This window comes from Rhinoraja longicauda, chromosome 28 (assembly GCF_053455715.1).
Source record: "Rhinoraja longicauda isolate Sanriku21f chromosome 28, sRhiLon1.1, whole genome shotgun sequence".
Taxonomy (NCBI): Eukaryota; Metazoa; Chordata; class Chondrichthyes; order Rajiformes; family Arhynchobatidae; genus Rhinoraja; species Rhinoraja longicauda.
Genome location: NC_135980.1, coordinates 14,420,403 through 14,447,797, shown reverse-complemented (window position 1 = coordinate 14,447,797; position 27,395 = coordinate 14,420,403). Strand labels below are relative to the sequence as shown.

At 37.8% G+C, this 27,395-nt stretch overlaps 1 protein-coding gene across 1 annotated transcript in view; it reads left to right on the top strand.

The window, feature by feature from the left end:
- The window catches only part of LOC144607358 (ELAV-like protein 1), a 31,926-nt gene extending 9,650 nt beyond the window's left edge, over positions 1-22,276 (top strand). Inside the window, exons 3-6 of the mRNA XM_078424144.1 lie at positions 6,604-6,707; positions 9,569-9,722; positions 10,886-11,111; positions 14,718-22,276. Of these exons, the coding sequence (XP_078280270.1) occupies positions 6,604-6,707; positions 9,569-9,722; positions 10,886-11,111; positions 14,718-15,045 (812 nt within the window). The 3' untranslated portion in view covers positions 15,046-22,276. The remainder of the gene's footprint in view (positions 1-6,603; positions 6,708-9,568; positions 9,723-10,885; positions 11,112-14,717) is intronic.
- The last annotated feature ends 5,119 nt before the right edge of the window (positions 22,277-27,395 follow it).

The window sequence follows — 27,395 nt, the reverse complement described above, 5'->3', positions numbered from 1 at the left end:
AAAGATCAGGATAGAATGTCTTGTCAACTTACTTACCTTCTCCCATGGTTGCTATCCCCTACCCCCAAACCATGCCCAATGATTATCTGAATGAAACTGAGGCATTTGGCATATTGCAACATTCCACACTGCTTATTTAACTACTGGCAGGAGCTGTCCAACATCTGCTGCGCATGTTTCAATTGCAAGGAATTCCATAATTTTTCAAGACTTTTTAATTCAATCTTTACTATACCACCTCCAAAATAGAGAAAATAAATATAGCTTTTAGGCAATGTGTATCATGAATAATCAGCGATGAACAAATTTAATTTTTTGATACCTGTGTATTTGTATTTAAAAGAACAGCATTTGCCACATATTTAAATTGCAATACAGCTTTGTGTTTCTAAACCCATAATTTTACTTTAAATGCAGGCATGTTTGTATATGGATATTTATCTTCTGCACAAATTGGCTATGCATTTGTGTATAACGCTAATATTTTTAATTATTCCAAACTAAAGTGTAGACGTAGAATAATTAGGAAACAAGGCAAAATAGGCAGATTTCTGGTTCAATTTAACCTTGGGAGAGAAGAATCTACTAATTTTGTTTAAAGTGGACAGGTTTACAGAAATTTACCTGTGCCTATTTCTTTGCCTCATCCTTTATTCCCTTTTGAGTTCAGTGATCAAGGGTAATGTTCTACAAAAGATTTTAAAGTAAAGGGTATATAAAATGTCAACATCTATATTGTTCCTAACCGATCAACAAATATTTCTGTGTTCTTTGAGTGGTAGCAATATTTTCTTTATTCAGTGGTCATTTTTTCCTTTGTGCTTATGATCCCATTTGAGTCTGCCTTAATGAAACTGAGTTTGTGTCACTTGCAATGTCATATTTTGTTTCAGTAGTTGGCCAACAATAGGAATGGTAAGTATCTATCACTGTCAATTAGCTCATCAAAGCAATCCTTAATAGCCAAGTGAAATGACGCTGAGAATATTTCACCAGAAGTTAAATGTTTAACAATAATGTAAATTGTAATCGTACAACTAAATAAAGCAAAGTAGTGCATTGTAGGAAATTTGTGAAAAAGACTCGGCAAGTTCGTGCAGGTACATAAAAGGGCTATCTAAGCCTCTTTCCTGAACTGAAATGATTTAATTGAAAAGTAATAAAAATGATTTAATTGAGGTGGGCTTCCACGAGTGAAATACATTTTATTTTAAAAAGACATAGTCACTGTCATTCCCAAAAGGCCTTTGGACAATACAGTGCCCTCCATAATGTTTGGGACAAAGACCCATTATTTATTTACTTGCCTCTGTACTCCACAGTTTGAGATTTGTAATAGAAAAAATCACATGTGGTTAAAGTGCACATTGTCAGATTTTAATAAACGCCATTTTTATACATTTTAGTTTCACCATGTAGAAATTACAGCGGCATTTATACATAGTCCCCCCATTTCAGGGCACCATAATGTTTGGGACAAGACAATGTCATGTAAATGAAAGTAGTCATGTTTAGTATTTTGTTGCATATCCTTTGCATGTAATGACTGCTTGAAGTCTACGATTCATGGATATCATCAGTTGCTGGGTGCCTTCTCTGGTGATGTTCTGCCAGGCCTGTTTGGAGCCATCTTTAGCTTATGCTTGTTTTGGGGGCGAGTCCTTTTCACTTTTCTCTTCAGCTTATAAAAGACATGCTCAATTGGGTTCCGATCGGGTGATTGACTTGACCACTCAAGAATTGACCATTTTTTAGCTTTGGAAAAACTCCTTTGTTGGTTTAGCAGTATATTTGGGATCATTGTCTTGCTGTAGAATGAACCACCAGCCAATGAGTTTTGAGGCTTTTGTTTGAACTTGAGTAGATAGGATGTATCTATACATTTCAAAATTCATTATGCTACTACCATCAGCAGTCTTATCATCACTGAAGATAAGTGAAACAGTACCTTCAACAGTCATACATGCCTAGGCCATATCACCCCCACCACCGTGTTTCACAGATGAGGTGGTATGCTTTGGATCTTGGGCAGTTCCTTCTCTCCTCCATACTTTGACAAAAGGTGTAGGAGTAGGCCATTCGGCCTTTTGAGCCAGCACCACCATTCAATGTGATCATGGCTGATCATTCTCAATCAGTACCCAATCAGTTGTTCTTGCCATCACTCTGATGTAAGTTAATTTTCATCTCATCTGTCCACAAGACCTTTTTCCAGAACAGTGGTTGCTCTTTTAAGTACTTCTTGTCAAACTGTAACCTGGCCATCCTATTTTTGCGGCTAACCAGTGGTTTGCATCTTGCAGTGTAGCCTGTGGATTTCTGTTCATGAAGTCCTTTGCTGACTGTGGTCATTGACAAATCCACACCTGACTCCTGGAGAGTGTTTCTGATCTGTCAGGCAGGTGTTTGGGGATTCTTCTTTATTATAGAGAATTCTTCTGTCATCAGCTGTGGAGGTCTTCCTTTGCCTGTCTGTCCCTTTGCGATTAGTAAGCTCACCACTGCTCCCTTTCCTCTTAATGATGTTCCAAATAGTTGAATTTGATAAGCCTATGGTTTGCTGATGTCTCTAACAGTTTTATTCTTGTTTCTTGTTCTCATAATGGCTTCTTTGACTTTCATTGGCACAACTTTGATCCTCATGTTGATAAACAGCAATAAAAGATTCCAAAGGTGATGTGGAAAGACTGGAGGAAAGACTAGGTGCTGAAAGCTCTCTTTTACCTGCATTAAGGAGGCAATTAAACACACCTGAGCAATAAATAAAGATGGCCTTTACTAGAATCTGACAAAGTGCATTTTAACCACATGTGATTTTTTTTTTCTATTACAAATCTCATTGTGGAGTACAGAGGCAAATAAATAAATGATGGGTCTTTGTCCCAAACATTATGGAGAGCACTGTAAGGGACAGAAGGAAGCCATTCAGGCCTTCATGCCTGCATTGCCATTCAGTAAGATTATGGCTGGGGTTTTTTTACCCCGCTGCCACTTTCTTGCCTTTGCCCCATATTGCAAAATTCCATTTGTATCCAAAAATATTTGTATCTTTGTCTTGAATTTAGATCCTCAAACTTCACTACCCTCTTGATGAAAAATGTACTTTCCAACTTAACAAATGTATAGGCTTGATTTCTCTGTCCAAGATGTCTTCTTTCTTGAGTAAATGTGGTTTCCTCCAAGCTCTAATATCAATCCCTCACTCGCGTTTCCTGTGTAGTTTTGCTCTCACTCCTCTTCCCCCACGATCAATTACACCTTCAAATCCTATCCTTTTCTGGCAGAGACCACTCCCTCCACAACTGCTTGGTTCACTTCTTTTCTCACCCAAACCACCCCCTTCCCAGGTACTTTCCCCAGCAACTGCAAGAGATGTAACACCTGTCCTTATACCTCTTCCATCACATTCATCCATGGATCTCAGCAGTCTTTCCAGGTGAGACAGCTTTACGTGCATCTCCTCTAACCTCATCTACTGCATTTGGTGTTCCTAATGTGGCCTCCTTTGCATTGGTGAGACCAAGCGTAGACTTGGCGACTATTTCGCCGAACATATATACTCAGTCTGCGAGACCTGCTGGATCTCCAGGTTGCTAACCATTTTAACTCCCAACCCCATACTAACCTTTCTGTCCTGGGCTATGTCCATTGCCAGATTGAGGCTACAAAACCTGGAGCAACAGAAGTCGTATTCCTCTTGAGTAGCTTACAACCAAACAGTATGCACATTCAATTCTCCAATTTTAGATAAGTCACCTCCAAACAAGAATTCCCCCCCTCCCTTCCATGTGCCGCCCCCTGGACTCGTGCCCATATCATGTGGGTAATATATAAATCCAGAAAGATCTCTTTAGTGCCCAAAACCTCTGAGCAAAGGCTAGCTTACCATTTGCCTTTCATGCTCCTATATCCATGTTAGCATAACTTGATTTGTATATAAGAGCAACTAAGCCTGAACATGCTTTTTTAGTTTTACTTTTTCACACACAGTGAATAACCTCAAATTTTCTATATTATATTCAATCTGCCATTCCTCGCCCCGTCACAGCCTATCTGTATTGCTCTAAAGCCTCCCTGCATCCTCCTCGTAATCTACACTGATACACAATTTTGTATTATCAGTGAACTTCGAAATATTTCAATTTGCCCACTCACCGTAATGAAGGGCTTCAGGTAGTTGGTTACAGCGCAGATCAGCTCCTCTCTCCCTTTGCAATTGGATTCTTGAAGTACTGATTGGCAGAACTCAATTAGTGTAGATCAGAAACAACATTTCATCACTAGTCTTCAACACCTCAAGCCTGTGTGCTTCGCCTGCTGCTGTACTCTGATGATACCACTATTGTTGGCTGAATCACAGGTGTTGGTGAGTCAGCGTACAGGAAAGAATATAACACCTGTGATTGGTGTTGCAACAATAACTAGGTAAATGTCAACAAAACTTGCAACTAATTGACTTCAGGAAGGAGAGATCAGGAGACCGGGCTCCATTTTTAATTGGTGAGTTGGTGGAAGACAGAAATTTTTGGGCATTAATATGTTGGATGACTTGTCCTGGGCTTAGCTCATTGCTATAATCGCAGAGAATGCATACTTGCGCCTCTACTTTCTAAGAAGATTAAAGAGATTCAGTCTGTTACTGAATATGAACGAAATTCTGCAGATGTACTGCAGAAAATATCTGACTGGTTGCATCAAGGGCTGGTGCAGCACTTCAAAGCAAAGGAAGGCTACAGAGAACGATGGACTCGGTCTGCACTCGGTTGTCTCTCCACCATTCAAATCATCTGCATGAGCCACTAGTTCAAAAGATGGCATCCATCATCAAGGATCCCCACCATTATGCCCATGCCCTCTTGTCACTGCTACCATTGAGCAGGAGCCACAGAAGCCAGAAGTCCCACATTGCCTCATTCATGACTAGCTTTTGTCATCCAACTATTAGGTTTTTATACAAATTTGCATAATCCTTTTTTTCAAATTGTGTTGGCGCCAACTTTTTTGGTTTAAAATCGTGTATATATTGTAAACTTAAATCTCATCCATTGTTTGCGCACTGTTCCTTTTAAAGTGGTTTGCAAATCAATGGTATAGTTTAAATTGCATTCAGTCTGAAATTCTATCCAATCTCTTCCCTGAAGGTCCTTGAACTATCAACTTGTTAATTACCTCTTTCTCTTTGTACAATACAATCATTCTACGATGTACAGAAAGGATAAGTTCCTGGAAAATGTTTTGCTAACTGAAAAAATGGCCAGAATCCATTGAGTATATTGGTACTGTTTATCTGAATGGGTCGAATCTGACAGGCTGCTTAATTATGGCAAAATATAGATTTATAAATTGGAGATAGCAACCAATTAAGAATTAATGGGATTAGTGAAACTAGATATAAAGTAACCAATTATTGGTTCCTCAATATAAAGTCCTGGTCATGGAAAGCATCTTCTATGCAGTATGTCTGATGTCTGTATGTCGATGAAAGCTCTGTGATTGTTGCCTGCATCAATAATTATCTTTTACTCTGCCCCTGTATTTTCCACTGCTGTTCATAGCACTGTGGAGAATACTTGGGTATTGCTGCTCTCCTTTTTACCTTTCAATGTCTTTCTTTCTCTCACTCTTCTTGTACTCACTCTTTCTCGTGCTTTTTTCCCCTCCACCTCCACCCCCCCACGCCTACCCTGCTCTTTGCCATGCTCAGTTTGCTCATCCTTCCTATAGTGTCTGCTCTGGTCCACAAAGGCTGCAAGAAATTAACATGATAGAAATTCTTATTTAGTGATATGAATGTATTTTGTTCATTCATATTTGTATGAATGAACAAATGTATGTTTGTCTGAAGGACATTCCCGGCCCAAAACTCCACTTATCCACATGCTTCAGAGGTGCTGCCTGACCTGCTGAGTTACTCCAGCACTTTGTCTTTTTTTGTAAAAGAGCACATGCATTTCCTTGTTTCTATTCTCTAAATGTATTTTTATGTTCTCAGTGTTGTCGTTGTACTGTAAATGTACATTGCAAGAGATGGAGTAAACAATGGCATTGCTATACTTGGTTGGGTTTATATTGCAGTTTCAGTTTGAAATGAAGATGGATTGTGAGTTATGGGGGCTTGTTTTATTCAATCAGTATAATTCTCGAGGTGAAATTTGGTGCCATTGATCGTTTTTCTGTTTTAATATATTGCTGATTTTGCTTGCAATTTTTATGCTGGAAAAGGAAAATAAAATTCCAAATAAAACTGATCTCAGGGCTAGCTCGCTTTATATAGAAATTCTAGTGTTGCAAGAGAGAGCTACTGCATTCTGTCAGTCTTTCATTGGAACATGCCTCAACTCCTGGGTTTTATTCATGTGATGCATTTTTGGCAGGTGCAATGTATCCCAGGAAGTGTTAACATAAAATAGGATGGTGGGTTTGAGGAAATTATAGACTCAAGAGTTTTAGTTTCTTCACATGTTCAAATGAGCATTATTTTCACATAATGCAGCTGATAAAACTTTGTTCTAAGTAAATGAATTTAAATGGAATACAAAGAGATAATAACACTAAGGAAATGTTAACTTGGATGCTGCTTACCAAACACTTTGTTTAAAATAGGCCACAGCCTGGGATATGGGTTTGTGAATTACGTGGATGCTAAAGATGCAGAGAGAGCTATTAATACACTCAATGGTCTGAGGCTGCAATCAAAAACTATTAAGGTAAGATCTTAATATAATCTTACATGTGATATTTAACATGATGTTTTCAAAAGAGAGTTAGATTTTGCTCTTGGGGCTAAAGGAATCAAGGGATATGGGGAAAAAGCAGGAACAGGGTAATGATTTTGGATGATCAGTCATTATCATATTGAATGGCGGTGCTGGCTCAAAGGGCCAAATGGCCTCCTGCACCTATTTTCTATGTTTCTATGATATTATTTATGCCTGGCCGTATATCTAAACTATTTACTGAGGCAGTAGCTACCAAAATAAGGAAAATAATCTGTATTTTACAGGGGTTCACTGTACATCTTCATTGCTTCCATATTTCCTTCTGATGTAATGAAGGCCATTCCATCCCTCGTCTTTACCAGCTATTTATTTTCCCTTATTTTTCCCCTATGGCCTATTCACTACCGTATACCCATTAACAGCCTTTCGGATTCTCTCCTCAGCCTTCTACACTCTGGTTAATTTACAGTAGCTAATTAACTTAACTATCACATCTTTGAAATGTGCATTGCATCATTAACACCCAGGATCTAAGGAAGAATTTGCAAACTGCTTGATAAGCTCATCTTTCTTGACTCAGTAGGATGGGCCCATGGGTGTTTATGCCATGAATGATCTTGACTGTACTGAAGAATCCAAATGCTGGTAGTTATAGCTGATTGCTGGATATGGTGCCTTGGACCCAGCATCTTTTTTTGATATAAGATTCCAAGTCTTCATAATCATCACAATCATCCTGTATTAGCCAAGTATGTTTTGCAACATTTAAGGAATTTCATTTACCATACAATCATACCAAAAAAAAAGCAATAGAACACACAAAATACGTTTTAACATAACAGTGACTCCTCCACATTCCATACTGTGAAGAGAAGGCAAAAAAAAGTTAAATCTCTTCCCTTCTTGTTCTCCCACGGTCGGAGACCTCGAGCCTTCCGTTGACAGGGTGATCTTGACTCCCATAGCCGGCGGTTGGGCCCTCCATGTCGGGGCGATCAAGTTCCTGCATTGGGGGGGAATCTCAGCTCCCCTGCACCGGGCGATCTGACCCGGTCAGGGCTGGTCGAACCTTCTGCGTCTTTGGAGCTTGCCGACATCGGTCTCTACCCGAGACTGCGAGCTCCTCAATGTTGGAGTCCGCAGGCAGTGGTTGGAGCGTCGATCCCAAGCAAGGGATCGCAGGCTCCGATGGTACGTCCACGTCCCCGCGGTGGGGCTCAAAGTCAGTCACGAGCAAGGCCGCCACTCCATGATGTTAGGCCACAGAGCGACCGGAGATATGATCCGGCAAACAATCGCATCTCCGGCAAGGTAAGAGATTTTTTAAAAAGTTTCCACCACCCACCCCACCACATAAAACAAACCAGAGAACATTAACACAAATTTCTAAAACACACTAAAAATAGCAAACAGACGAAAAGACAGACAGACTGTTGACGAGGCTGCCATCACTGATGGCACCACCTTCAGGTATATCAGCTTTTCTTTCCCTTGAGAGATGTGGAATTTCCAATCCATTAAAGTCTAGTGCTTTGGTTAACTCGCTGTTCTGAGCTGAAGAAGGCAAGAGTCTTCCTCACGGTACTAATTAGGGTGAACTTCAGGATAGACTAGAAACTGTAGGCTGTTTGTGGCTGCTGTTAGTTGAGATTCATCAGTTTATAATCTATTGAGAGCTTTCTGTGCAGTATATTTTAGAGCTTTGTTCCTTTCCAAACCAATATGCCCATTATTACAGCTTTGTGGGTTGGTTTTTATGCTACTTGATAGCAGTTTCGATAATCTCTACCATCAGTTTTTGCTGATGATCGAGAGTAGACTGATGGGCAGTAATTAGCGAAACTGGATTTGTCCAGCTACTTGTTGACAAGACATACCTAGGCAATTTTCCACCATGTCTGGTAGATGACAGTGTTGTAGCTGTACTGCAACAGCTTGGCCAAGGCCGCAGCAAGTCTGGACAAGAAGTCTTCAGTACTATAAGGGGAATATTGTCAGGGCCCATAGCCTTTGCTGTATCCAAAGCCTTTAGCAGTTTCTTGATATCAAGTGTGAATTGAATTGGCTAAAGACTGACATCTATCATGCTGAGAACCACTGTGGGAGGCCAAGATGGAACATCGACATGGCAGTTCTGATTGAGGATGCTTGCAAATGTTTCAGTTTCCCTTTTGCAATGATGTGCTGGGCATACTCATTGTTGAGAATGGGGTGTTTGTGGAGCCGCCTCCTGGGAGTTGTTTAATTATCCGCCATTATTCACACCAGGATGTGCAGAACTGTAGTGCTTGGACCTGATCCATTGGTTGTGGGATCACTTTGCTATCTACTGCATGCTATTTGGCATGCATGCACGCCTGTCTTGAAGCTTCACCAGGTTGGTCCCTCTATCTGAGGTATGCCTGGTGCTCGTCCTGGCATGCCCACCTGGTCCCCTGATTGAACCAGGGCTGATCACCCGGTTTGACAGTGGTGATACAGCATTGAATATGAGGTTGCAGATTGTGGGTAGTTCTGCTGCTGCTGGTTGCTCACCGTGCCTCATGAATACCCAGTGCCAAGTTAGTGGGTCTGGGTTTCTAGACTGCCCCATTTAGCATGGTAGTGACGCACATCACGATGAAGTCCATTTGCACCGTGATGCTGGGATTCTGTCTCCATAGGACTTTGTGGTGGTCATTCCCACCAATACTATCATGGATAGATACATCTGCAACAGATAGATTGATGAAAGTCAAAACAAGCATGTACTTGAGTTGTACTATTTGGTACTGCAGTTATTATAAGTAACTGTTAACTCTGACAATGGATGTGATTTTTTAAAATATATATGTATATCCTTTTGAAAGGTTTCATATGCCCGGCCAAGCTCCGATAGCATCAAAGATGCAAACCTATATGTGAGTGGACTGCCAAAGACAATGACTCAGAAGGATTTAGAGCAGCTATTTGGACGTTATGGTCGCATCATTACATCCCGTGTCCTTGTTGACCAAGTCACGGGTGGGTGACTTTTATATTTCTTTCAAAGATAAAAGGATTATTTCTACGTGTACTTTTTGGTCATGTTTATAACTTCCATATAGTGAGGTTCCAACACTTCATGAAGCAGATGGTTTGTTAAAATTCACAAAATCTGAAATTGGAACCCCATAAAATTGCAATATTTACAGAGCTTGGGCAAGGGGCAGCATACAATCTCCTCTAAGAAAATACTTTTTTTTAAATAAACAAATAGGCTGCCTATCTTCATTTAAAGTCATCCTAATTTAGACCTTTTGATTGGATATCCTTGTACTCTGAATTCCATAGCTGCAGGGTGCTGAAAAGGGCTAATTTGCTCATAAATACCTAATAATACCGCTCGAGAGACAGGAAGAGGAGGAGTGGTTACTCTCCTACCCAGCAAGCTATCGAATAAACCATTACCCACCAGCCAACATCTGTTTATACAGAAATTATGGAAAGGTGATTCAATTGGGGAATGTTACCAGTTAAGTTTATTTGCATTCGTAAATTGAATTAATAGGGCTGGTAGTTTGTATCTTTGACATTGAAACTATTGACATCATTATGACCTCTGATCTTTTGATAAATGCTGTACTTATTCATTTCCAAGTACTTGTGTGGATATTTTTTCAATAATTTCAATGCCACTTTGAAACTAATACAGTAAACCCTCTCAATAAAGGGCCTCTATATAGTGGATTATGGTTATAGCAGACAGAGGCTCTGGTTGCACCCCTCACCCCCAACCCCGCCACATTGCATGTTTCCAGTTGCGGAAACAGAGAGAGTAGCATGAAGGGGACGTCAGTACCGGATCCGTCCGTGGCGCACCATGTGAGGGGCCAGGGGCTCTGCGGCTCCCAGGTCTGTGAATTCCAGCTTGTTTAACACCCCTCTTCTTCCATCCTCAACGCTCCATTTCCTCCCTCCCGGTCTCGGGTTCAACTTTACTCCCGTCACTCGGTTATAGCAAACATTTAGTAATAATGAACACCGTCCTCATCCAACCCCGGTGATCCTTTATTGCAATGGTTTTCTATGTAACGATGATGTATATCAGAACGCATCAATGAACTGTATTCATAAACTGCGCCTGATGGATTGCTGGCACCCTAATCACTATAATGATCAATTTCATGGTGATTGTCCATTTTCAGGTATGTCCAGGGGAGTGGCTTTTATTCGTTTTGACAGGAAATCTGAAGCTGATGAGGCTATTAACAATTTGAATGGGCACAAACCACCAGGTTCTGTTGAGCCAATTACAGTAAAACTTGCAGCCAATCCTAACCAGAAAACAAATGCATCCTTGCTGGCACAGCTGTACCATTCACCAGCAAGGCGGTTTCCAGGACCTTTGCATCATCAGGCACAGAGATTCAGGTATGTTATTGTTACTCTGGCTCTATTTGGGGAGGGGGGGGGTTAATGAGAAAGAAGCAAAGAATACCTTGAATGATTGCTTGTCTCTTGTGGACTTCAACTATCTTTACTTTAGATGTACTTGTGCAAACGCGAACAATCTTATTTGACCAAATGTGTGTATTTGCTTTTCAATGGCCACCAATTTGGAACTTGAGTAACTTAAATAATGTATTAGATTTGAGTTCAGTTTACAGAGATTTTTATGATTAGTTCTGAGTTTCTTATGAAAATATAGAAACATGACAGTAATAGTGGGTAAGGTTGAGCCATCTTGGATGAATTAGTAGTGCAGTTTTAGGCCAAAATTGCATTGTTCACAATTATCAGATGGATCTAGTCCTTTCTAACTTAGATGGAGCCATTAATTCAGCACCTCTGCAAACCTTTGCAGTTCGGGGACTATGACATGTTTACTATTTTCCTTTATTTCCTGTTTCTTTTAATTTTCGTATTGTCTCTGCAACTATGGAGGAAATAATATGCTGAGTGTGGGACTTGCCAAAGAATTTTCCAAAAAGTGTATACTTCAGTCAAAAAACAATTTCTAAGCTTAACTTTATTTTGATGAGGAACTTGTTAAAGGGCAGCATTGTTGGATTCATTGATCAAGATCCTCTAATGATTGTTTTAGGTAATGCTGAATAGTTTGGTTACGTCCCACCAGCAGATTTCCATCTCATTTTGTAAGACCCAGACTGAATATGGACTTTGAGTTCAAAAGGCTTTGGTTATGAGGAAGGATGAGCTTGGGGAGAAACCAATTCATTGAGTTATTAATTTTCCAATGAGGTATTAACTTCGTGGGTTTGTCCCAGCAAGAGTGGTTAAATCTTGAAGATTTGACTAAAATATTAATGACCCTACATGGGAAAAGAGAATTGGTAGAGATTGTTGTTTTGGGGCCACCTGAGTGGGTGGCAGTCTGAAGGTGGCTTTTTTGTGTCTGGTGAGGAGGTGTAATTATTTACAGTTGGGAAGTGATCTAAAATCGAAGTGAACTGGAACAATGTTGCATATGGTTAAGATTTTAAAATATTCACAAATGTGCTAAGTTTTCCACAATTCGCATTGTCATTTTTAGTTGCTTCCCACGTTTAAAAATGCCATTGTATTTTTCCCAGGGAAATGGCTGTCTAGTTATTTTATTACATTTTTTTTTTTTCAAGGAAAATTGCAAAGAAAAGAATAATTATTTAGAAACATTTTAACTGATGTTGAGAGGTGGGGTTTTGTTTTTTTTAGTTGAAATAAATTGGCAGATTTATGTTTATAAGTCATAGGAGCAGAATTAGGCCATTCAGCCCATCGCGTCTACTCTGCCATTCAATCATGGCCGATCTATCTTTCCCTCTCAACCCAATTCTCCTATCGTCTTCCCATAACCTTTGACACTCTTACTAATCAAGAATCTCTCAATCTCTGCTTTAAAAATACCCTATAATTTAGCCTCCGCAGTTGTCTGTGGCAATAATTACACGGATTCACCGCCCTCTGACTAAATCATCTCCTGTCTAAAGGTACATCCCTTTATTCGGAGGCTGTGCCCTCTGGTCTTAGACTCTCCCACTAATGGAAACATCCTCTCCTAATCCACTTTATCCAGGCCTTTCACTATTCGGTAAGTTTAAATGAGATCCTCCCTCATCCTTCTAAACACCAGAGAGCACAGCCCAGTACCATCAAACGCTCCTCATGTGTTAAGCCAACTGTCCCTGGGATCATTCTCTTCTGGACCCTCTCCAATGCCAGCACATTCCTCCTCAGATACAAGGCCCACAACTGCTCGCAATATTCCAAATGCGGTCATACCAGTGCCTTATAGAGCCTCATTATTAACATCCCTATTTTTATATTCTAGTCCTCTTGAAATAAATGCTCACTGCATCTGCCTGCCTTACTATCGATTCAACTTGCAAATTAACCTTTTAGAAATCCTGCACCAGCATTCCCAAGTCTCTTAACGCTCCAATTTCTGAATCTTCTCCCCATTTAGAAAATAGTCTAAGCTTTATTCCTACCTCCAAAGTGCATGACCTCACACTTTGCTCTGCTGTATTCCATTCTGCCACCTCTTTGTCCATTCTTTCAAGAGAGAGCTAGATAGAGCTCTTAAAGATAGCGGAGTCAGGGGGTATGGGGAGAAGGCAGGAACGGGGTACTGATTGAGAATGATCAGCCATGATCACATTGAATGGTGGTGCTGGCTCGAAGGGCTGAATGGCCTACTCCTGCACCTATTGTGTATTGCCTATTGTCTAATAAGACCATTCAACCCATCAAGTCTACTCCGCCATTCAATCATGGCTGATCTATCTTTTCCTCTCAGCCCCATTCTCCTGCCTTTGCCTGATAACCCCTAACACCCTCACTAATCAAGAAGGTGAGCCCATCTTTTCTTGGCCCTTTACTCTATATGTATCTGAAAATAAATTTGCTATCCTCTTTTATCTTATTGGTTAGCTTACCATATTTTCTCCCCTTATTGGTTTTTTAGTTACCTTCTGTTGGTCTTTAAAAGATTCTCAATCCTCCAGCTTCCCAGTGATCCTTGCAATATTATATGCATCCTCTTTTAGCTTTATGCTGTCTTGACTTCCCTCGTCAGCTACGGTCACCTCATTCTCCCCTTGGAATCGAACATTCTCTTTGGGATGAAAAGATCCCGCATCTTCTGAATTCCCCCCAGAAACTACTGCCATTGTTGCTCCACTGTCATTCCTGCTAGGGTCCTTTTCCAATCAATTTTAGCCATCTCCCCTTTCATGCCTCTGTTGTTACCTTTACCCAATAGTAATACCGACACATCTGATTTCATCTTCTCGCTCTCAAACTGCAGGTTGAATTTTATCATATAATGGCAATACCTGCTAGTGGTTCCTTTATCTTAAGTTCCCTAATCAAATCTGGTTTGTAACACAAAGCCAAATCCAGAATTGCCTTTTCCCTGGAATCTGATAGGATCAGAAGACTCCACATCTTCTGATCCTATGTCGTCCCTTACTCAGGACTGAATTTCATTTCTTACCAGCAGAGCCACCCCAGACCCTCTGCCCACCTGCCTGTCTTTTCAATAGGATGTGTAATCTTTGAGACTTTTATACCTAGCATGTGGTAAGCGTTGCAGCACCAATTCGAATCAAGGGACATACTTGAACCAAATCAGTTTACATTGGTGATAATACTTTCAAATTCCAGTGGGTTCATAAAATGCTGCTGTTATTAGGAGCAATTATGTACATGTGGAATGTAGTAGACAAGAGATTACTTGATATTGCTTGGCCGTACTAATTGTAGGATATTAAATTGTCCGATAATAGTATAGGATTATAACTCTTATGAGTACAGTTGAGGTGTGCTAACTTGTGCATTTGTACAAACATGGTATGGAACTACTCCGATCAAGCATCTTAAAATTATTAGCTTCCACATTGTCTTATGACCTGAGTTTTTTGTTGGCTTTTTGATTTTGAGGTGGTGTGAATTTTTACTAATTTCTATTTGTTTTTATTACTTTGAAGCTTTTGGCACCAACTTCTTGAGTTAATTTTCTTTGTTTTTTGTTAGGTTTTCGCCGATGAGTGTTGACAATATGAGTAGTTTGTCGGGTGTGAACGTTGGTGGTCACAATCCTTCTGGCTGGTGCATCTTCATCTACAACCTAGGCCAAGACGCAGATGAGGGAATCCTGTGGCAGATGTTTGGCCCATTCGGAGCTGTGACCAATGTCAAAGTTATACGCGACTTCAACACCAACAAGTGTAAAGGGTTCGGCTTTGTAACAATGACAAACTATGAGGAGGCTGCCATGGCCATTGCTAGCTTAAATGGTTATCGCCTCGGAGACAAAATCCTTCAGGTCTCCTTCAAAACCAGCAAATCTCACAAGGCATAATTTAAAGCTTAAGCGCATTTGTAAGCATTTGATTAGAAATACACTGCTGAAAGGTGAATAAGTCCACTAGTGTAAAGCAACTCTTATTGTTGTGACAGACGTGTTTTGTCTACCATTCTAGAATAAGTGAAAAGGATTTTTTTATATTACTATTACTCTGGGATGCAATTAACAAGAAATGTTCAAATGTTTGATACCTTACCTTCCATATTACTTTTTTCCATGCACCCAATTAGGAGGAGAAATATTGAACTAATACTATAGTTCTGTAGATTTTGAAGGAGATGACTTTAATTTGCAATAGCCTCTTTTTAGTATGTTTTGTAACTAGGAGTTCGTGGTCGAATCCCTTGGTTGTAGGCAATTTCGTAAATCTACAGCCTTTTTAGCAGAGCTTCATATATTAATGAACCTTTCTGAATTTAAATATGCCTGATTTCTTTCCTTAAAGTTAATCTGTTGAGAATTATTCATTTACACACTTGAACCATGTCTGTAGCTAATGTTTTTCTGTACATAATATAAATTGCACCTTCGCTGTCCTCCAATTTCTGAAGAAAAGCAGTGCAAGGAGTGAAAATTGCATTTGATTTGTTTTGCAGTATATAGAGCAAGAATGGAGTGTGGTAGCTTTAACATATTTTGCCAAATTTCAAGGTGGAAGAACATGATTGGGAAGTTGTAATGAATCTTCCCGTAAGTTCCTGGAGATTCAAACCTTTGAACGTTTAGGTTTGTTGCACCCCATCTAGTGAACTCCATTGCATTTCTTTATTAACTTTTTTGTTTTTGCATAATTGACATGCTAAGCTGGGATAATGCGTCAGAATAGAAAGTACTTAAATGTTTTTCCGTGCAGGTTAGCTGTCAACACAAAGCTTTGTTAAAATAGATTTAAAGACTAATCTAAAAGTTTTTTCAAACTGCCTTTGAATTTCGTTAATGTTCTGTTATATAATTTCTTTTCATTTTGTTTCCTTTGTTTTGTTTGACTATTGATTTTACTTTTGCATTTATGATCATTAAATTTGTTTTGTTTTGCTCCAATTTTGTTTTGTTTTGGGGTTTTTTTTCTGTTTTAAAATTAATTTGCTGTTTAGTGCTTTAATTTTATTTTACAATTTATGGTAGGGATTGAGGGACCAGTGTGCCATCAGGCACCTGATCTTTAGGTATCTTGCCAAAGTGTTTCACACCTTATACTGAAGTGGGCTTCACAGAGCATCTATTTTTATAAACAATCTTTTTACAGGAGTGCTAGCAGAGGATTTTGAATGGAAAGTTTTGTATGCCAACCAGTAAACTTTTAAATAAGCTTCAGCAGGTAGATTGCTGTAGCCGGCTTTTAACTTGTCGGAATTAAATGCAGACATAAATCCACTGGTCCTGTTTAAGTAAGGGCAGGCTGGAAAGATAGAATTGTTGCTTAGGCTTACCATATTATTCAGGGGACTGCTAAGTGATTTGGGGAAGCTAAACTATTAATGGACAAATGAGTCTGATTTCCAACTTGTGGCACAAGGAACTGACACTAAACGTAGCAATACATTAAATCTTTTTGTGCCAAATGCAGTGCTGCATTTAAATATGAGACAAGGCTTTGAGAGTGTCTCAATTAGAATGTCTCAAAGTAGTTTGTATACTTCTGTTACTTTTCTCATTCCCCAGCTTCCACGATTTTTAGGAAGAAATAGTGGAGGAAATAGTGATAAAATTTGCCGTTCAATTTTCATGTGTAAATATTGGACTGTAGCTGGAAAGTTATTGTGATTGCATTTGAGGGGAATAAGACCATCCGATTAGCGGAGACTGATTTAAGGTTTTTGTATGTCTCATTCTAGGGCCGCTTCCTCCTAATTTTGCTGCTTTGAGTATTAGAAGTAATTTACTTTTATTATGATAAGAAGATAATTATAGCACTCTTTTAGAATTTGCTTGACATTGAGGTAGAAAATGGAAGGACTACTCCATCTCAATAGAACTTGAAGTACTATGTACCTGAAATAATTTGGAGAAACATGATGAGGTAAAATAGCAAAGCACTCATTTATTTTGACTTCCACCACAATTTGTTGTCTTAAATTTGGTTTAAGGCTGATCATTCATCCGTGCAAACTGATTTATCATTCAACCAAGTTAAATATCTTCAATTTGCTCAACTACATTCAGCATTTGTAAGACAACTCTGTGAAATGAGAATATCTGTCAGCTTGGGTGCTTAATGGTGAGATGAAGATTATATTATTAGGAAGTATGGTTTGTGGTTGGGTCTTTATAATACTCAACAATATACATCTCTACCAAAAGATCTGTCTGTATTTGACAAATGTTCCTTTTGGTATTTTGTGTATGATTAAAATGATAAAACTTTTGATAACAGAATTTTTTTAGTGGAATACTGGGCCAAATTTTCTACAATCATAAGCTGATAAATCCATACTGATAAGTGAATGGTCAACAATTAATTTATATAAGTAGGTTTGGTGGCATATTTTTCCAGCTAAAGGGTTTTGTGCAATTATTGTTCGACATATCATGGTCACTGCTCCTTGAACTCCCATCTGACACACTTTAGAACACATTACTGCTTGGAGGTTAAACTAAATGAATTCAAACTTGTGTCCATCTTCTATAATTCACATTTCCCTCTCTTTATTTACTGACCAGCCTCCAGTTAATATGAATTGGTTTCTGCTTAATACCATTAGCTTAAATGGTGTGATGTGTGATAACCAATCACTTTGCACTTTTGTTTGAAATAACTGATCACAACACAAATCAAAGCCAGTAAATATCAGAGATGTCACTCTCTGGTCTTCACTGTCTTGCTTTATGCCTGTGTGCTGTTGAGTGGTGAAGCCTTAATGCTGTATCCAAAATTAATTGTGATATCCAAAGTATTTGCTCTGTCCAAAACAAAAGCTAAGTGAAGAACTAGACCATGGAGTTGCATCCACTGATAATGCTTCACAATAGGTCTTTTGTCTTTTGAAGGTATGATTCTTGTTTTGCTTCCAGTTCCTGAATTCTATTAATTTGGGGAAACTTTATTGAGTTTCCCAAGTGCTCAGTTGTTGTCTACAAATGTTTTATTGCAAAATAACAGACATTTAATTCCTTCAAATTTAGAAATGCAATGACATTTTTTAAAGACCGATAGTTTTCAAATTATTACATTCCCAAAGTAGCTGAACAACCATATAGAATGGGATAGATTAATCAATAAGATTTCTGTAATTAATTCCATCCCCTCTTATTCTTTGCCCAATTGCCCCAGCATTATCGCTCTGTGTTTCCTCTTAAAACCACCAAAAAATATCTACCACACCTCATCTTGTCAAAAAGTGCTGTGTGACCCTTTAATGCTTTAATGTTCAACAATGAAACCTGTAATATAGAGAGAGACTAGTTTCTTGCATATTGACATTGTCAAAAGACTGCATGATTCTGAAATAGACTTGACCTGTTTTTTAAAAGTGTTAAAGAAAATGCTATTCCTGGTTTCATTCTCAGCATAGTTTGTGGTTTTGCTGATTCTTCAGATAGTGCCATTCATTACATTTTGAAGAGCGACAGTTGACAATGACTATTTCTGTACTTTGTATCCATGTGACTGCAAAGCCCCCATTTTTAGAGTTCTGTTGCTTGTCAGGTGTAATTTGTTTTACTTGTAAACTCTAGGATTGTAATGGTAATGAAAACACTTATACCATTATAATTTCATTTGGTGAGAGCCAAACATTACTGCCTGGCTTTACAAATTCGACAGTACACACAGCTGTCTAGACAGTTTCATAGCTTCAGATAATTGGATTTCATGTGGTTATTTCCACATGTAGAAAATAGTAGTTATCAAGCTCTTATTTTATAACAAACCAGTCAACTATTCACTTAGAGGTGAGTAATGGCTATTTAAGCAAGTGGCTGAAGAGCTTGATGGCATTATAACTCTTTTGGGGAAACTAGTTAGTTAAAAATAAATAAGAGAGAACTGTACTTTGTACCCAGTTATTCGGTAGGTTTTTCTTGATATATTTGGCCATTACTTTGTGTTTTGGACTAGTAGTTTAAATTGTCACCGTGTTAAGAATCCAGTCTTTCCGTTGAAAACTTTCGTTCTTTAACATTTTAAGTAAATGTATTTATATCCAAATAATCTGATATAGTCAGTAATGGTTTTTCATTTTATTGGATTTCTGTCGGCTTATTAACCTGATCACTATTATTTTCAGATTTTGAGAATGGGTGGGATTGCTGGGTTGGAGGAGGAGAGAGAGGGATCATTCATATCCTATATCCATTCCAAGTACCCAATGAAAATTCTTTATGGGCCGAAAACTAAAGTAGATGTTTGCCCCACTGATTTTTTTGCTTTTAATATACTTTATTGTGATTGATTTTTATCGTGGGGAAACAGATTCAGGAATATCAGGCCAGACCTGTAAATGTTCTTTTTTTACAAAGGACCAGTGCTAGTGTCTGTTAGATCTTCCATTTGAAATTAAGCAGCTGAAATTGAAACAGGACCAGTGGATATTAAAACCCTCCAATAGCTGAAATGCAGGCAGTGCCAATGGATCTTTATATTCTTCCTTTATCTCAAAGAAAATGAAAGGCAATGTTTTATGTTCAAACTAAAGGCAATAAAGGCTTCACATGCTCATCACACATATTGGGAGTTAAAATGGGACCAAATGTTAATTAGCACCTCTTCAGGAACGAATGCACCTTCAGCTAATGCTATCAGATGACACGTGAAGTTGCTTGAACATTAAAGTAGATTGACAACTATACAGGGCATTTCCTTTATTTTTAGTTGCATCATTTTTTTATTTTGTATATTTGTATATTCATTCATAGTATTATCTACAGAATATTTTTGATGCTGTCTCAACTAGTTTTTGTTTTTGGCATTGTGCTTGTATAGCTGTTAATGGGAACTGTAGATTAATTTGTAGTGTAGAATGCTGACGTCATTTTGACATACTTGAATTCAGTACTCTGGTATCAACAAAAATGTAGCAATCTGTTTGTTTGATGCTTTATTAATTTCTGCGTGTGTAAAATTTATGCACACTATAAATTCAAACTCCATGACCTGCAGGAGATACAGGGAAATAAATGCTGCAAAAACCAAGCTTTTATGATCCTTGTATCTCCAACCAGAGAAAATGGTTTATATTAATTGTTAAAGTCATCTGGTTTTTCCTTGTAGCTTAATTTTGAACTGTCTTTAGGATGATCCCTCAGTTAAATTTCAACTATACCTCTTATTGTATAAAGAGGTATCAAACAGCACTTTAAAAGTGTAGCCCTTGACAGCTTTAATTATGTTTTTCCTCTTTAAATTACAAAAAATAAACACAGATGTTCAGCCATGCTTAGTTGCAGTTAGACAAAGTTGATTTAATTGACATATCGTAACCAATTCAACTCTTTTACATTTCTGGCAAAGTTGTCTAATTTAGGCATTGTTCAGTACTGGACAACTACTTTTGATTTGCTATTATACATAAAATTGACAACAAAAATTGGAGATGGTGCAGCGTAACTAATTGGATAAGGGAGTGTATTTGGAGTGGATTTTACAGCTGAAACACTAGATATCAAACATGGCTTGGGATTCATAGGGTGAAATATATTTTGCTAAAATTTGAATTTTGGTCAAAGCTGCCAGACCTCTGTAAAATTAATATGATGGTTTACAAATTAGCCATTGAGTTGCATTAATAGCCTCCATTCTAGATTGTAGCTGTGCTTAGATTGTTTATTTTGTAGAAGCAAAACCGTGCTTAAATTAACGTTTTTAGTAAGAGACATGATGGAGTAATTTGAACAATTAATTACAAAATAAAAAGCCCAGCCCTCTTCTATAGTTTTGATTGAGTTTAGAATTCAATCAAACTTTAGTCTTGTTAAAATTAATGGTAACACATATACCTCATGTGTGGTACAATGTCACAGTTCTAGTGCAAGCATTGGCATGTATAATGGGAAAGATGACATGGGGATTTGAATCTTTCAGATTGTAGCCAGATTCAGATGCATGTAAGCCCAACAGTTTTCAATCTGGCTGTAAGCGCTTTATAGCCTCTGTACATGGTGCTCATTTGGATATTTATTTTCTTCCACTAATGCCAATTACAAACTGATGCTGTGATTCTAGTAAGGCTAAGGTCAGGGAGGTGAAATATATTGGTGAATCTCCAAAAATGTTGAGGTAAAATAAATGATCTGTTATGCCTTGAACCAATGTTCTGCAGTTGGTCAAATAATTCTATAATTTAGTGCCCTAATAAACATGATATAAGACAAGTTCTAGCTACCAGAGATGAAAGTATGTTGTATCTAATAATGTTACTAACTTGAATATTTAGCACCACAACTACTAAAGTGAAACCATTCCAGAGTGAAACTGCAAGAAGCACAAGAGTTGGAAATGTTCCAGGATTGGAAAAGTGGTACAATGTAGATTGGATGTTTGTGTGGAGTACCCTGAGTAACAGCCATAAGTTTTGAGATTGAGTCAAAAAGAATGGGCGGGTGTAATACATTTTAAAGTTGTATGTTACACTTTTTTTTCCCCCAGAGTTAAATAATGCATGGCAGCTAGTAGGAGTTACTTTTACTAATGCAGTACAAGGTATAGTTCCTGGCAAGACTGATGTGCCTGGGCTTGATGTGTACTGTGAGTTCGTGGATGTAAATGTTTAAATACTGTTGCTTTATTTTAGTTTGCTACAAAGCCAGACAAAGGCTGTTTTAAGTTATTAAACATTTTGTACTTAATTTATTTTCTCACCAATATTAAATTATGTTTGATTCTGTTTTAAAAGACAAGTCTGACTGAACTCTTGATTTGCTTTTTTACAGTTTCTGAAGGGAAAAATAGTGTTCGTGGGTTTTATTTTCAGGTTTTAAAGCCAAATTAAACTGTATCCATGACTATCTTGAGTTGCCTAAAAGGATTAAACTAAACAGTTAAAAAAGTATTTGAAAATGTTTTTCAGTTCTCTTCTTCCCACTCTACACATTGATATGAACTTCAATATCAGCGTAGTGTATTTATGTACAAAATGATGGCAGCACCATTTACCAATATTTGCACTATTGTCATTATATTTTGATGTTTCACTCTGATTTTCGCAGACCAGCTTTGGGCTATGACACATTTTCATTTAAATATTCCCACTAAAAGCACTGCTGTTTCCACCATTCATTTATTTAATTAAACGCGATAAAGCCTTAAAACAAGCAATTACATCTTAAATATCAATTTAGCTTGTTTAGCATGATGTATTCGTTGGTCCCTAAGCACCAAGGAGAATCCTAAACTTTAGCTGATCTAACATGCTATTTTCTCCATCGGGACTGTTTTGTTCTCAAAATTGACCCATTATGGTGCTTTTAGTCATATTGTGGCTGTTAGATTCTGAAATATAATGCAAACTTTAATCTGAAATAATTAGTTATTTGAGATAAAAATGTACAGGCGAAATGTAGTACCAACTTTGTTTTTACGCAATCCAATGCTTTCAGCTGTGAATACATGGACCACCACTTGCATATCTCGGCTTTTTTTTTCTCCTTTCTCGGCAACCTTTTTTTAAACTGTTATGTCCAATGTTACTTTCAACTCTGGAGAAATACAGCAACTGTCTCGACATTGGATGAAACTACTGTATATTGTCCACAATGTTAATGGGTAAATATGTAGTTATCCTTTAGATTTGCAGGAGTGAAATTAACCACTTAGATCTACCAAACAACGGTCTTCTGTAGGCTAATTAATGCACCGCAATTATGTGTTTTGTTGAACTTAATACTGCATTTTCAACTTCTGCCACATGATTTCATGCCTACATTTTTAGTTTGAGTCAATTGTGGTAAATTTGAAATATCTGTGTAGATTAGCTATAACAAATAATTAGTGCCTCAATATCTAATTATTGAAAGAAATTTGCAGGCAGCCTGCAGAAATTTCTTCACTTTGAAGAGAAATGGGACATACTAATAAATTCCTTTATTTTTATCCTTTTTTAATGTGGTTATAAGCTTAATTTGTGTGCTCAGAATTGGCCTTTAGCTCTTTTTTCTTGTGGTTTCATGAAGCATTTGTAATGAAAATTGTAGTTATTTGGCTGGATGCCATCAACATTGTGCTTAGGGTAAATCTTGAATAAATTGCTAACATTTATGGTGATAAGGTGGAGAGTGCAGAGCATGGAATTAAATAATTTAATTAATGCAGCTTTTAAGAAATTTACTCCAAATCGTTCTACTATTTAACTCATTAATGTACTGTCGGCATTTAATCACTGATTATTTTATACAGAGTGCTTCTGAAGTAGACAAATCTTTGTGTCTCTGAGCCAGATATTAACAAACAGTCATTCAGCTTGAGCAACTGCATTCAGCAGAGGATAAACCTACACTAATACTGGTGCTAAATTTGTTTCAGGAACAGTTAAGCTAATATTTCTATTAATGTAAAAATGTTGCAATGTTGAATTACTGTATAAGTTTACCTCATTCCAACTGCTTTGCTATCAGTGCGACGTCTGATAAATAATGTGCAGAAGTCTATTTGGAATTAACATGGAGGAAGTTCCTTGGATTGTTTGTTTCTGTTGTATATTAATCGTGCTCCTATGTGGAATGTCACCAGCACCATTTAGGTTGTGCTACTGAATAATAATCCACCAAAGGTCAAATTTTACAAGTTGAATAATTGGTTGAGACTCTTGTCAGCTTTAAGAATTACTTTTCATCTGGAATCTAGATTTCTTTTGCTCCCTTTGATTGAAAATGCTGAGGCAAGGCGTAGTATTTACTATATGATTATGCACCATTGATTTTGCAATGATCAGGTTATTAAATGGGAAACCAACAATATCCATCATTAAGGTAGATTTATTTGGAAACTGACAATATCCACGATTTAGGTAGATTTGTACAACAGGCAAGTGTTTTGCTTAAATTCCTATTCACTCAACTTTGCCTGCTATGGTAGTTAAGTCAAGTCAAGTCAAGTCAATTTTATTTGTATAGCACATTTAAAAACAACCCACGTTGACCAAAGTGCTGCACATCTGATTAGTGTTATACATTTGTGTCTGGTGCCAATCTCGTCATTACATCAAGATTTTATATAATTTATTACTAAGCACATTAAAATTAGAGAATGTCTAACAGATGGCAGGAGATAGTAGACTGACGTCTAGTACCATTGATATTGAATGCTTTGATGATTGTATATCCCAGAAACAGATAAAAAATGTAGTTTTGTGGATATAAAGAAATTCAATTATATAGCAGTCCTTTCCTATGCTTATACCAGTCTAAACGTCTCAAATGTACTGGCCTCTGTCTTCTCTGGCGGCTCACTCTCCATACACACTATCACCGTGAGTGGAAAAACTTGCTCTGCATTTCCCCTTTAAATCTTTTCCCTCTTACCTTAAACCTGTCATTCAGTTTTAGACTCCAAGGGAATAAGATTGTAACTATTTACCCTATTAATGCCCGTTGTATAAACCCCAATAAGATCACCCTTTAGCCTTTCACATAGGAAAACAGTCCCACCTTATCCAATCTCTATAACCCAAGCCCTCCAGTCCTGGCAACATTCCTATGTATCTTTTTTGGACTCTCACTTGCTTCACATCCATCCAAGAGGAGAGTGATCAGAGCTAAACATATTGATCAAGTGCAGCGTGACCAACAATTCGAACTCCTATACTCAATGCCTCAGCCAAGGAAGGCAAGCATGCCATATGCTTTCTTCACCACCCAATCTGTCGTCACTTTCAGAGAACAAGATCTCAATCCAAGGTCTCGCTGTTCAGTAACACTCCCCATGGTTCTGCCAGTCATGTGTACGCCCTGGCCTTGTTTAACTTACAAAAGATTGTCGCTTTGCATCTGGCTGGGTTAATTTTCCCTTGCCCATTTTGCCAGTTAATCCCTATTCTATTGGATCATTGTATTTGAATTTATTTCTCGTTATTCTCAAGCGTTCTTACTTGTGTGGAAGTAAATATGACAATTTGTTTGTGCCAAACAAGGTCTCACAATCAAGATGTGACCTAACCTCAGTTTGGTGGTGATTACAAAAAGAATATCAAATCCCCGTTCTTAAGATTCTGCAATGAGTTAATAATAGACATTGGATTGTGGAAGAGAGGTAGGAATAAGATACCTTTTGTGTACCTCATCTCCAAAACATTTGAAATGTTCAAGGTGTAGTAAATATTTAGTTCAAGGTGTCCTCTAGTCATCCTACTTCAATTGGATTTTTGGGGAACAAATATAAAAATTAAATCCACATTTACCATAATGTGCATAATTGAAATTGTTTAAATAGTGTGCAGATCTGGAATGTATCTGCAATTGAGGTAAGTGTGTTTTTAAAAACACAAGCCCTTCAAACTGAATCTTCACCCAATCAGTAAAAAATGGTTGTACTTTGGATGCTGGGTTGATGAGATAAGAGCCACATATCATCTTTAGGCTGCAATTTGGGTATTTTGTGTCATCTTTATGGGTGCATAGTGGTGCAGCTGTAGAATTGCTGCCTTACAGCTCCAGAGACCTGGGGTTAACCCTGACCTTTGACCCTAAACTACTGAAGAATAGCATAGGTAATATATTGAGGCCAATCAAAATCCAGTTTTGCAATTTCCATAAAATTGGATTACTTCAGAGGGTCCCAAGCAGGCTGCATTTGAAATCAGTTCTTCTTGTCCGGACAACCATATTCTAATTGGAACAAAAAGCAGAAAATGTGGGAAGCAAAGAACTACGACCCAGATTATGGTGATTCACTGAGATTTTGATTTCATGTGTAAGGCTGCACACTATTTTTCTGGTTTGATCAATTTGGATATTGTATCTAGAGGATTGTAAAAGGCAGTTATTAATGTTGCCTCATTATTGGATAAATTAGATTAAAAATTAAGTACAATTGTGGCCCAAGTAGAGGCATATCTTTAATATCCTTTTACACTGAAGACTCAAGTCAAAGGAAAGGGTTATCAACATATGACATCGTATTCTGTTGGTCTTTTAAGTGGTGAGCATATGCATTCCACTGTAAATTGGAGAACTGCAGCCCATTTGTTGAAGAGGCATTTGTTCATCTCTATTGCTGAGACTTCACAAATGAGCTGAGGACAGACGTTCATCCCAATGGTTTAAATCTTTTTTTTCCAACTGCAGGTGTAATGTTTATTCCCATTATCTCTGTCCCCATCTGTCTAGCCCATGAGAGGTCTGCCCAAAACAAGCATAGCACATTGTGTTTTATATTCCAGTAATGAAATAAAATGCACAAGTGGAAAATTATTTTACTTTTAAGTTGTCACTTTGGATTGCATGTCAACTGTGCAGAAGTGGTTTGTATTGGGGTTATTAGGAACATTACTGTACATGTCTTTTATAAGAAGTTACTGTTTTTATGACCAATTTTCATGAAAATGCATATTGCGGTACAGTCCAGTGGAAAAACAGCAGGCCTGAAGTATGTAGACTGGAATAAATACTCTTTGAAATAACATCTAGGCTCTTTTTTAATAACCTTTCATCTAGCCTCTGTCTTGGATCATCTTTATTTTGTACCCATGTATGATAAATAGCCTAAACATTTGGAAACCTTTTTCAACTTCACTGAAGTTGGATTCCATTGGTGGCTTCAGCCTAGTGTGGAAGGATAACATCCAGAAGAGCATTCTCATGTTTAAAATAGGTTCTGCAATCAAATCCCAGCTTAGCTGCAATGTTGTGTTGTTTTTCTTACTGAACATCTAAAATTGCTGCTCGTGGATAATTGTGACCTTGGGGGCAAAAATTAAACCTTTACCAAGGAAATTCTACGCAAGATGATGTAACTGATAGTTGAAATTAATTAGAGCATCAGCCTAGGTTCTTGTTTACACAATGACGATGAGAAAATCTAGTATTTTGCACCTTAATTTGGTGAACATAATGATCACAAGGATGTGAAAATTTAAGTTGAGGTTACTTCTGAATTGGTTTTATGAAATAGTTTTAGTAGCCCTACAATGAATCCTTGTACTTGACCGATACTTGTCAAATTTAAACAGATCCTTGTCTTCAAATCTCTTTAGTCCAAACCCAATCCCTTTCCTCCAGCACTTTGGCATTTCTGTCCTGGCTGAGGGCAAGTATATGTATTCCCTATTTCTAGTCTATCAGAAATGGCAGCAGAGCTTTCAGTGATACTTGGCCAAAAAAATTACCTTCAACCTGTTCCTCAGTCAGCAGATTATAATTTCCATTAAATCTCTGGAATTATTGGGGCATAATGCAACAGGAATTGTAGAAGGGAA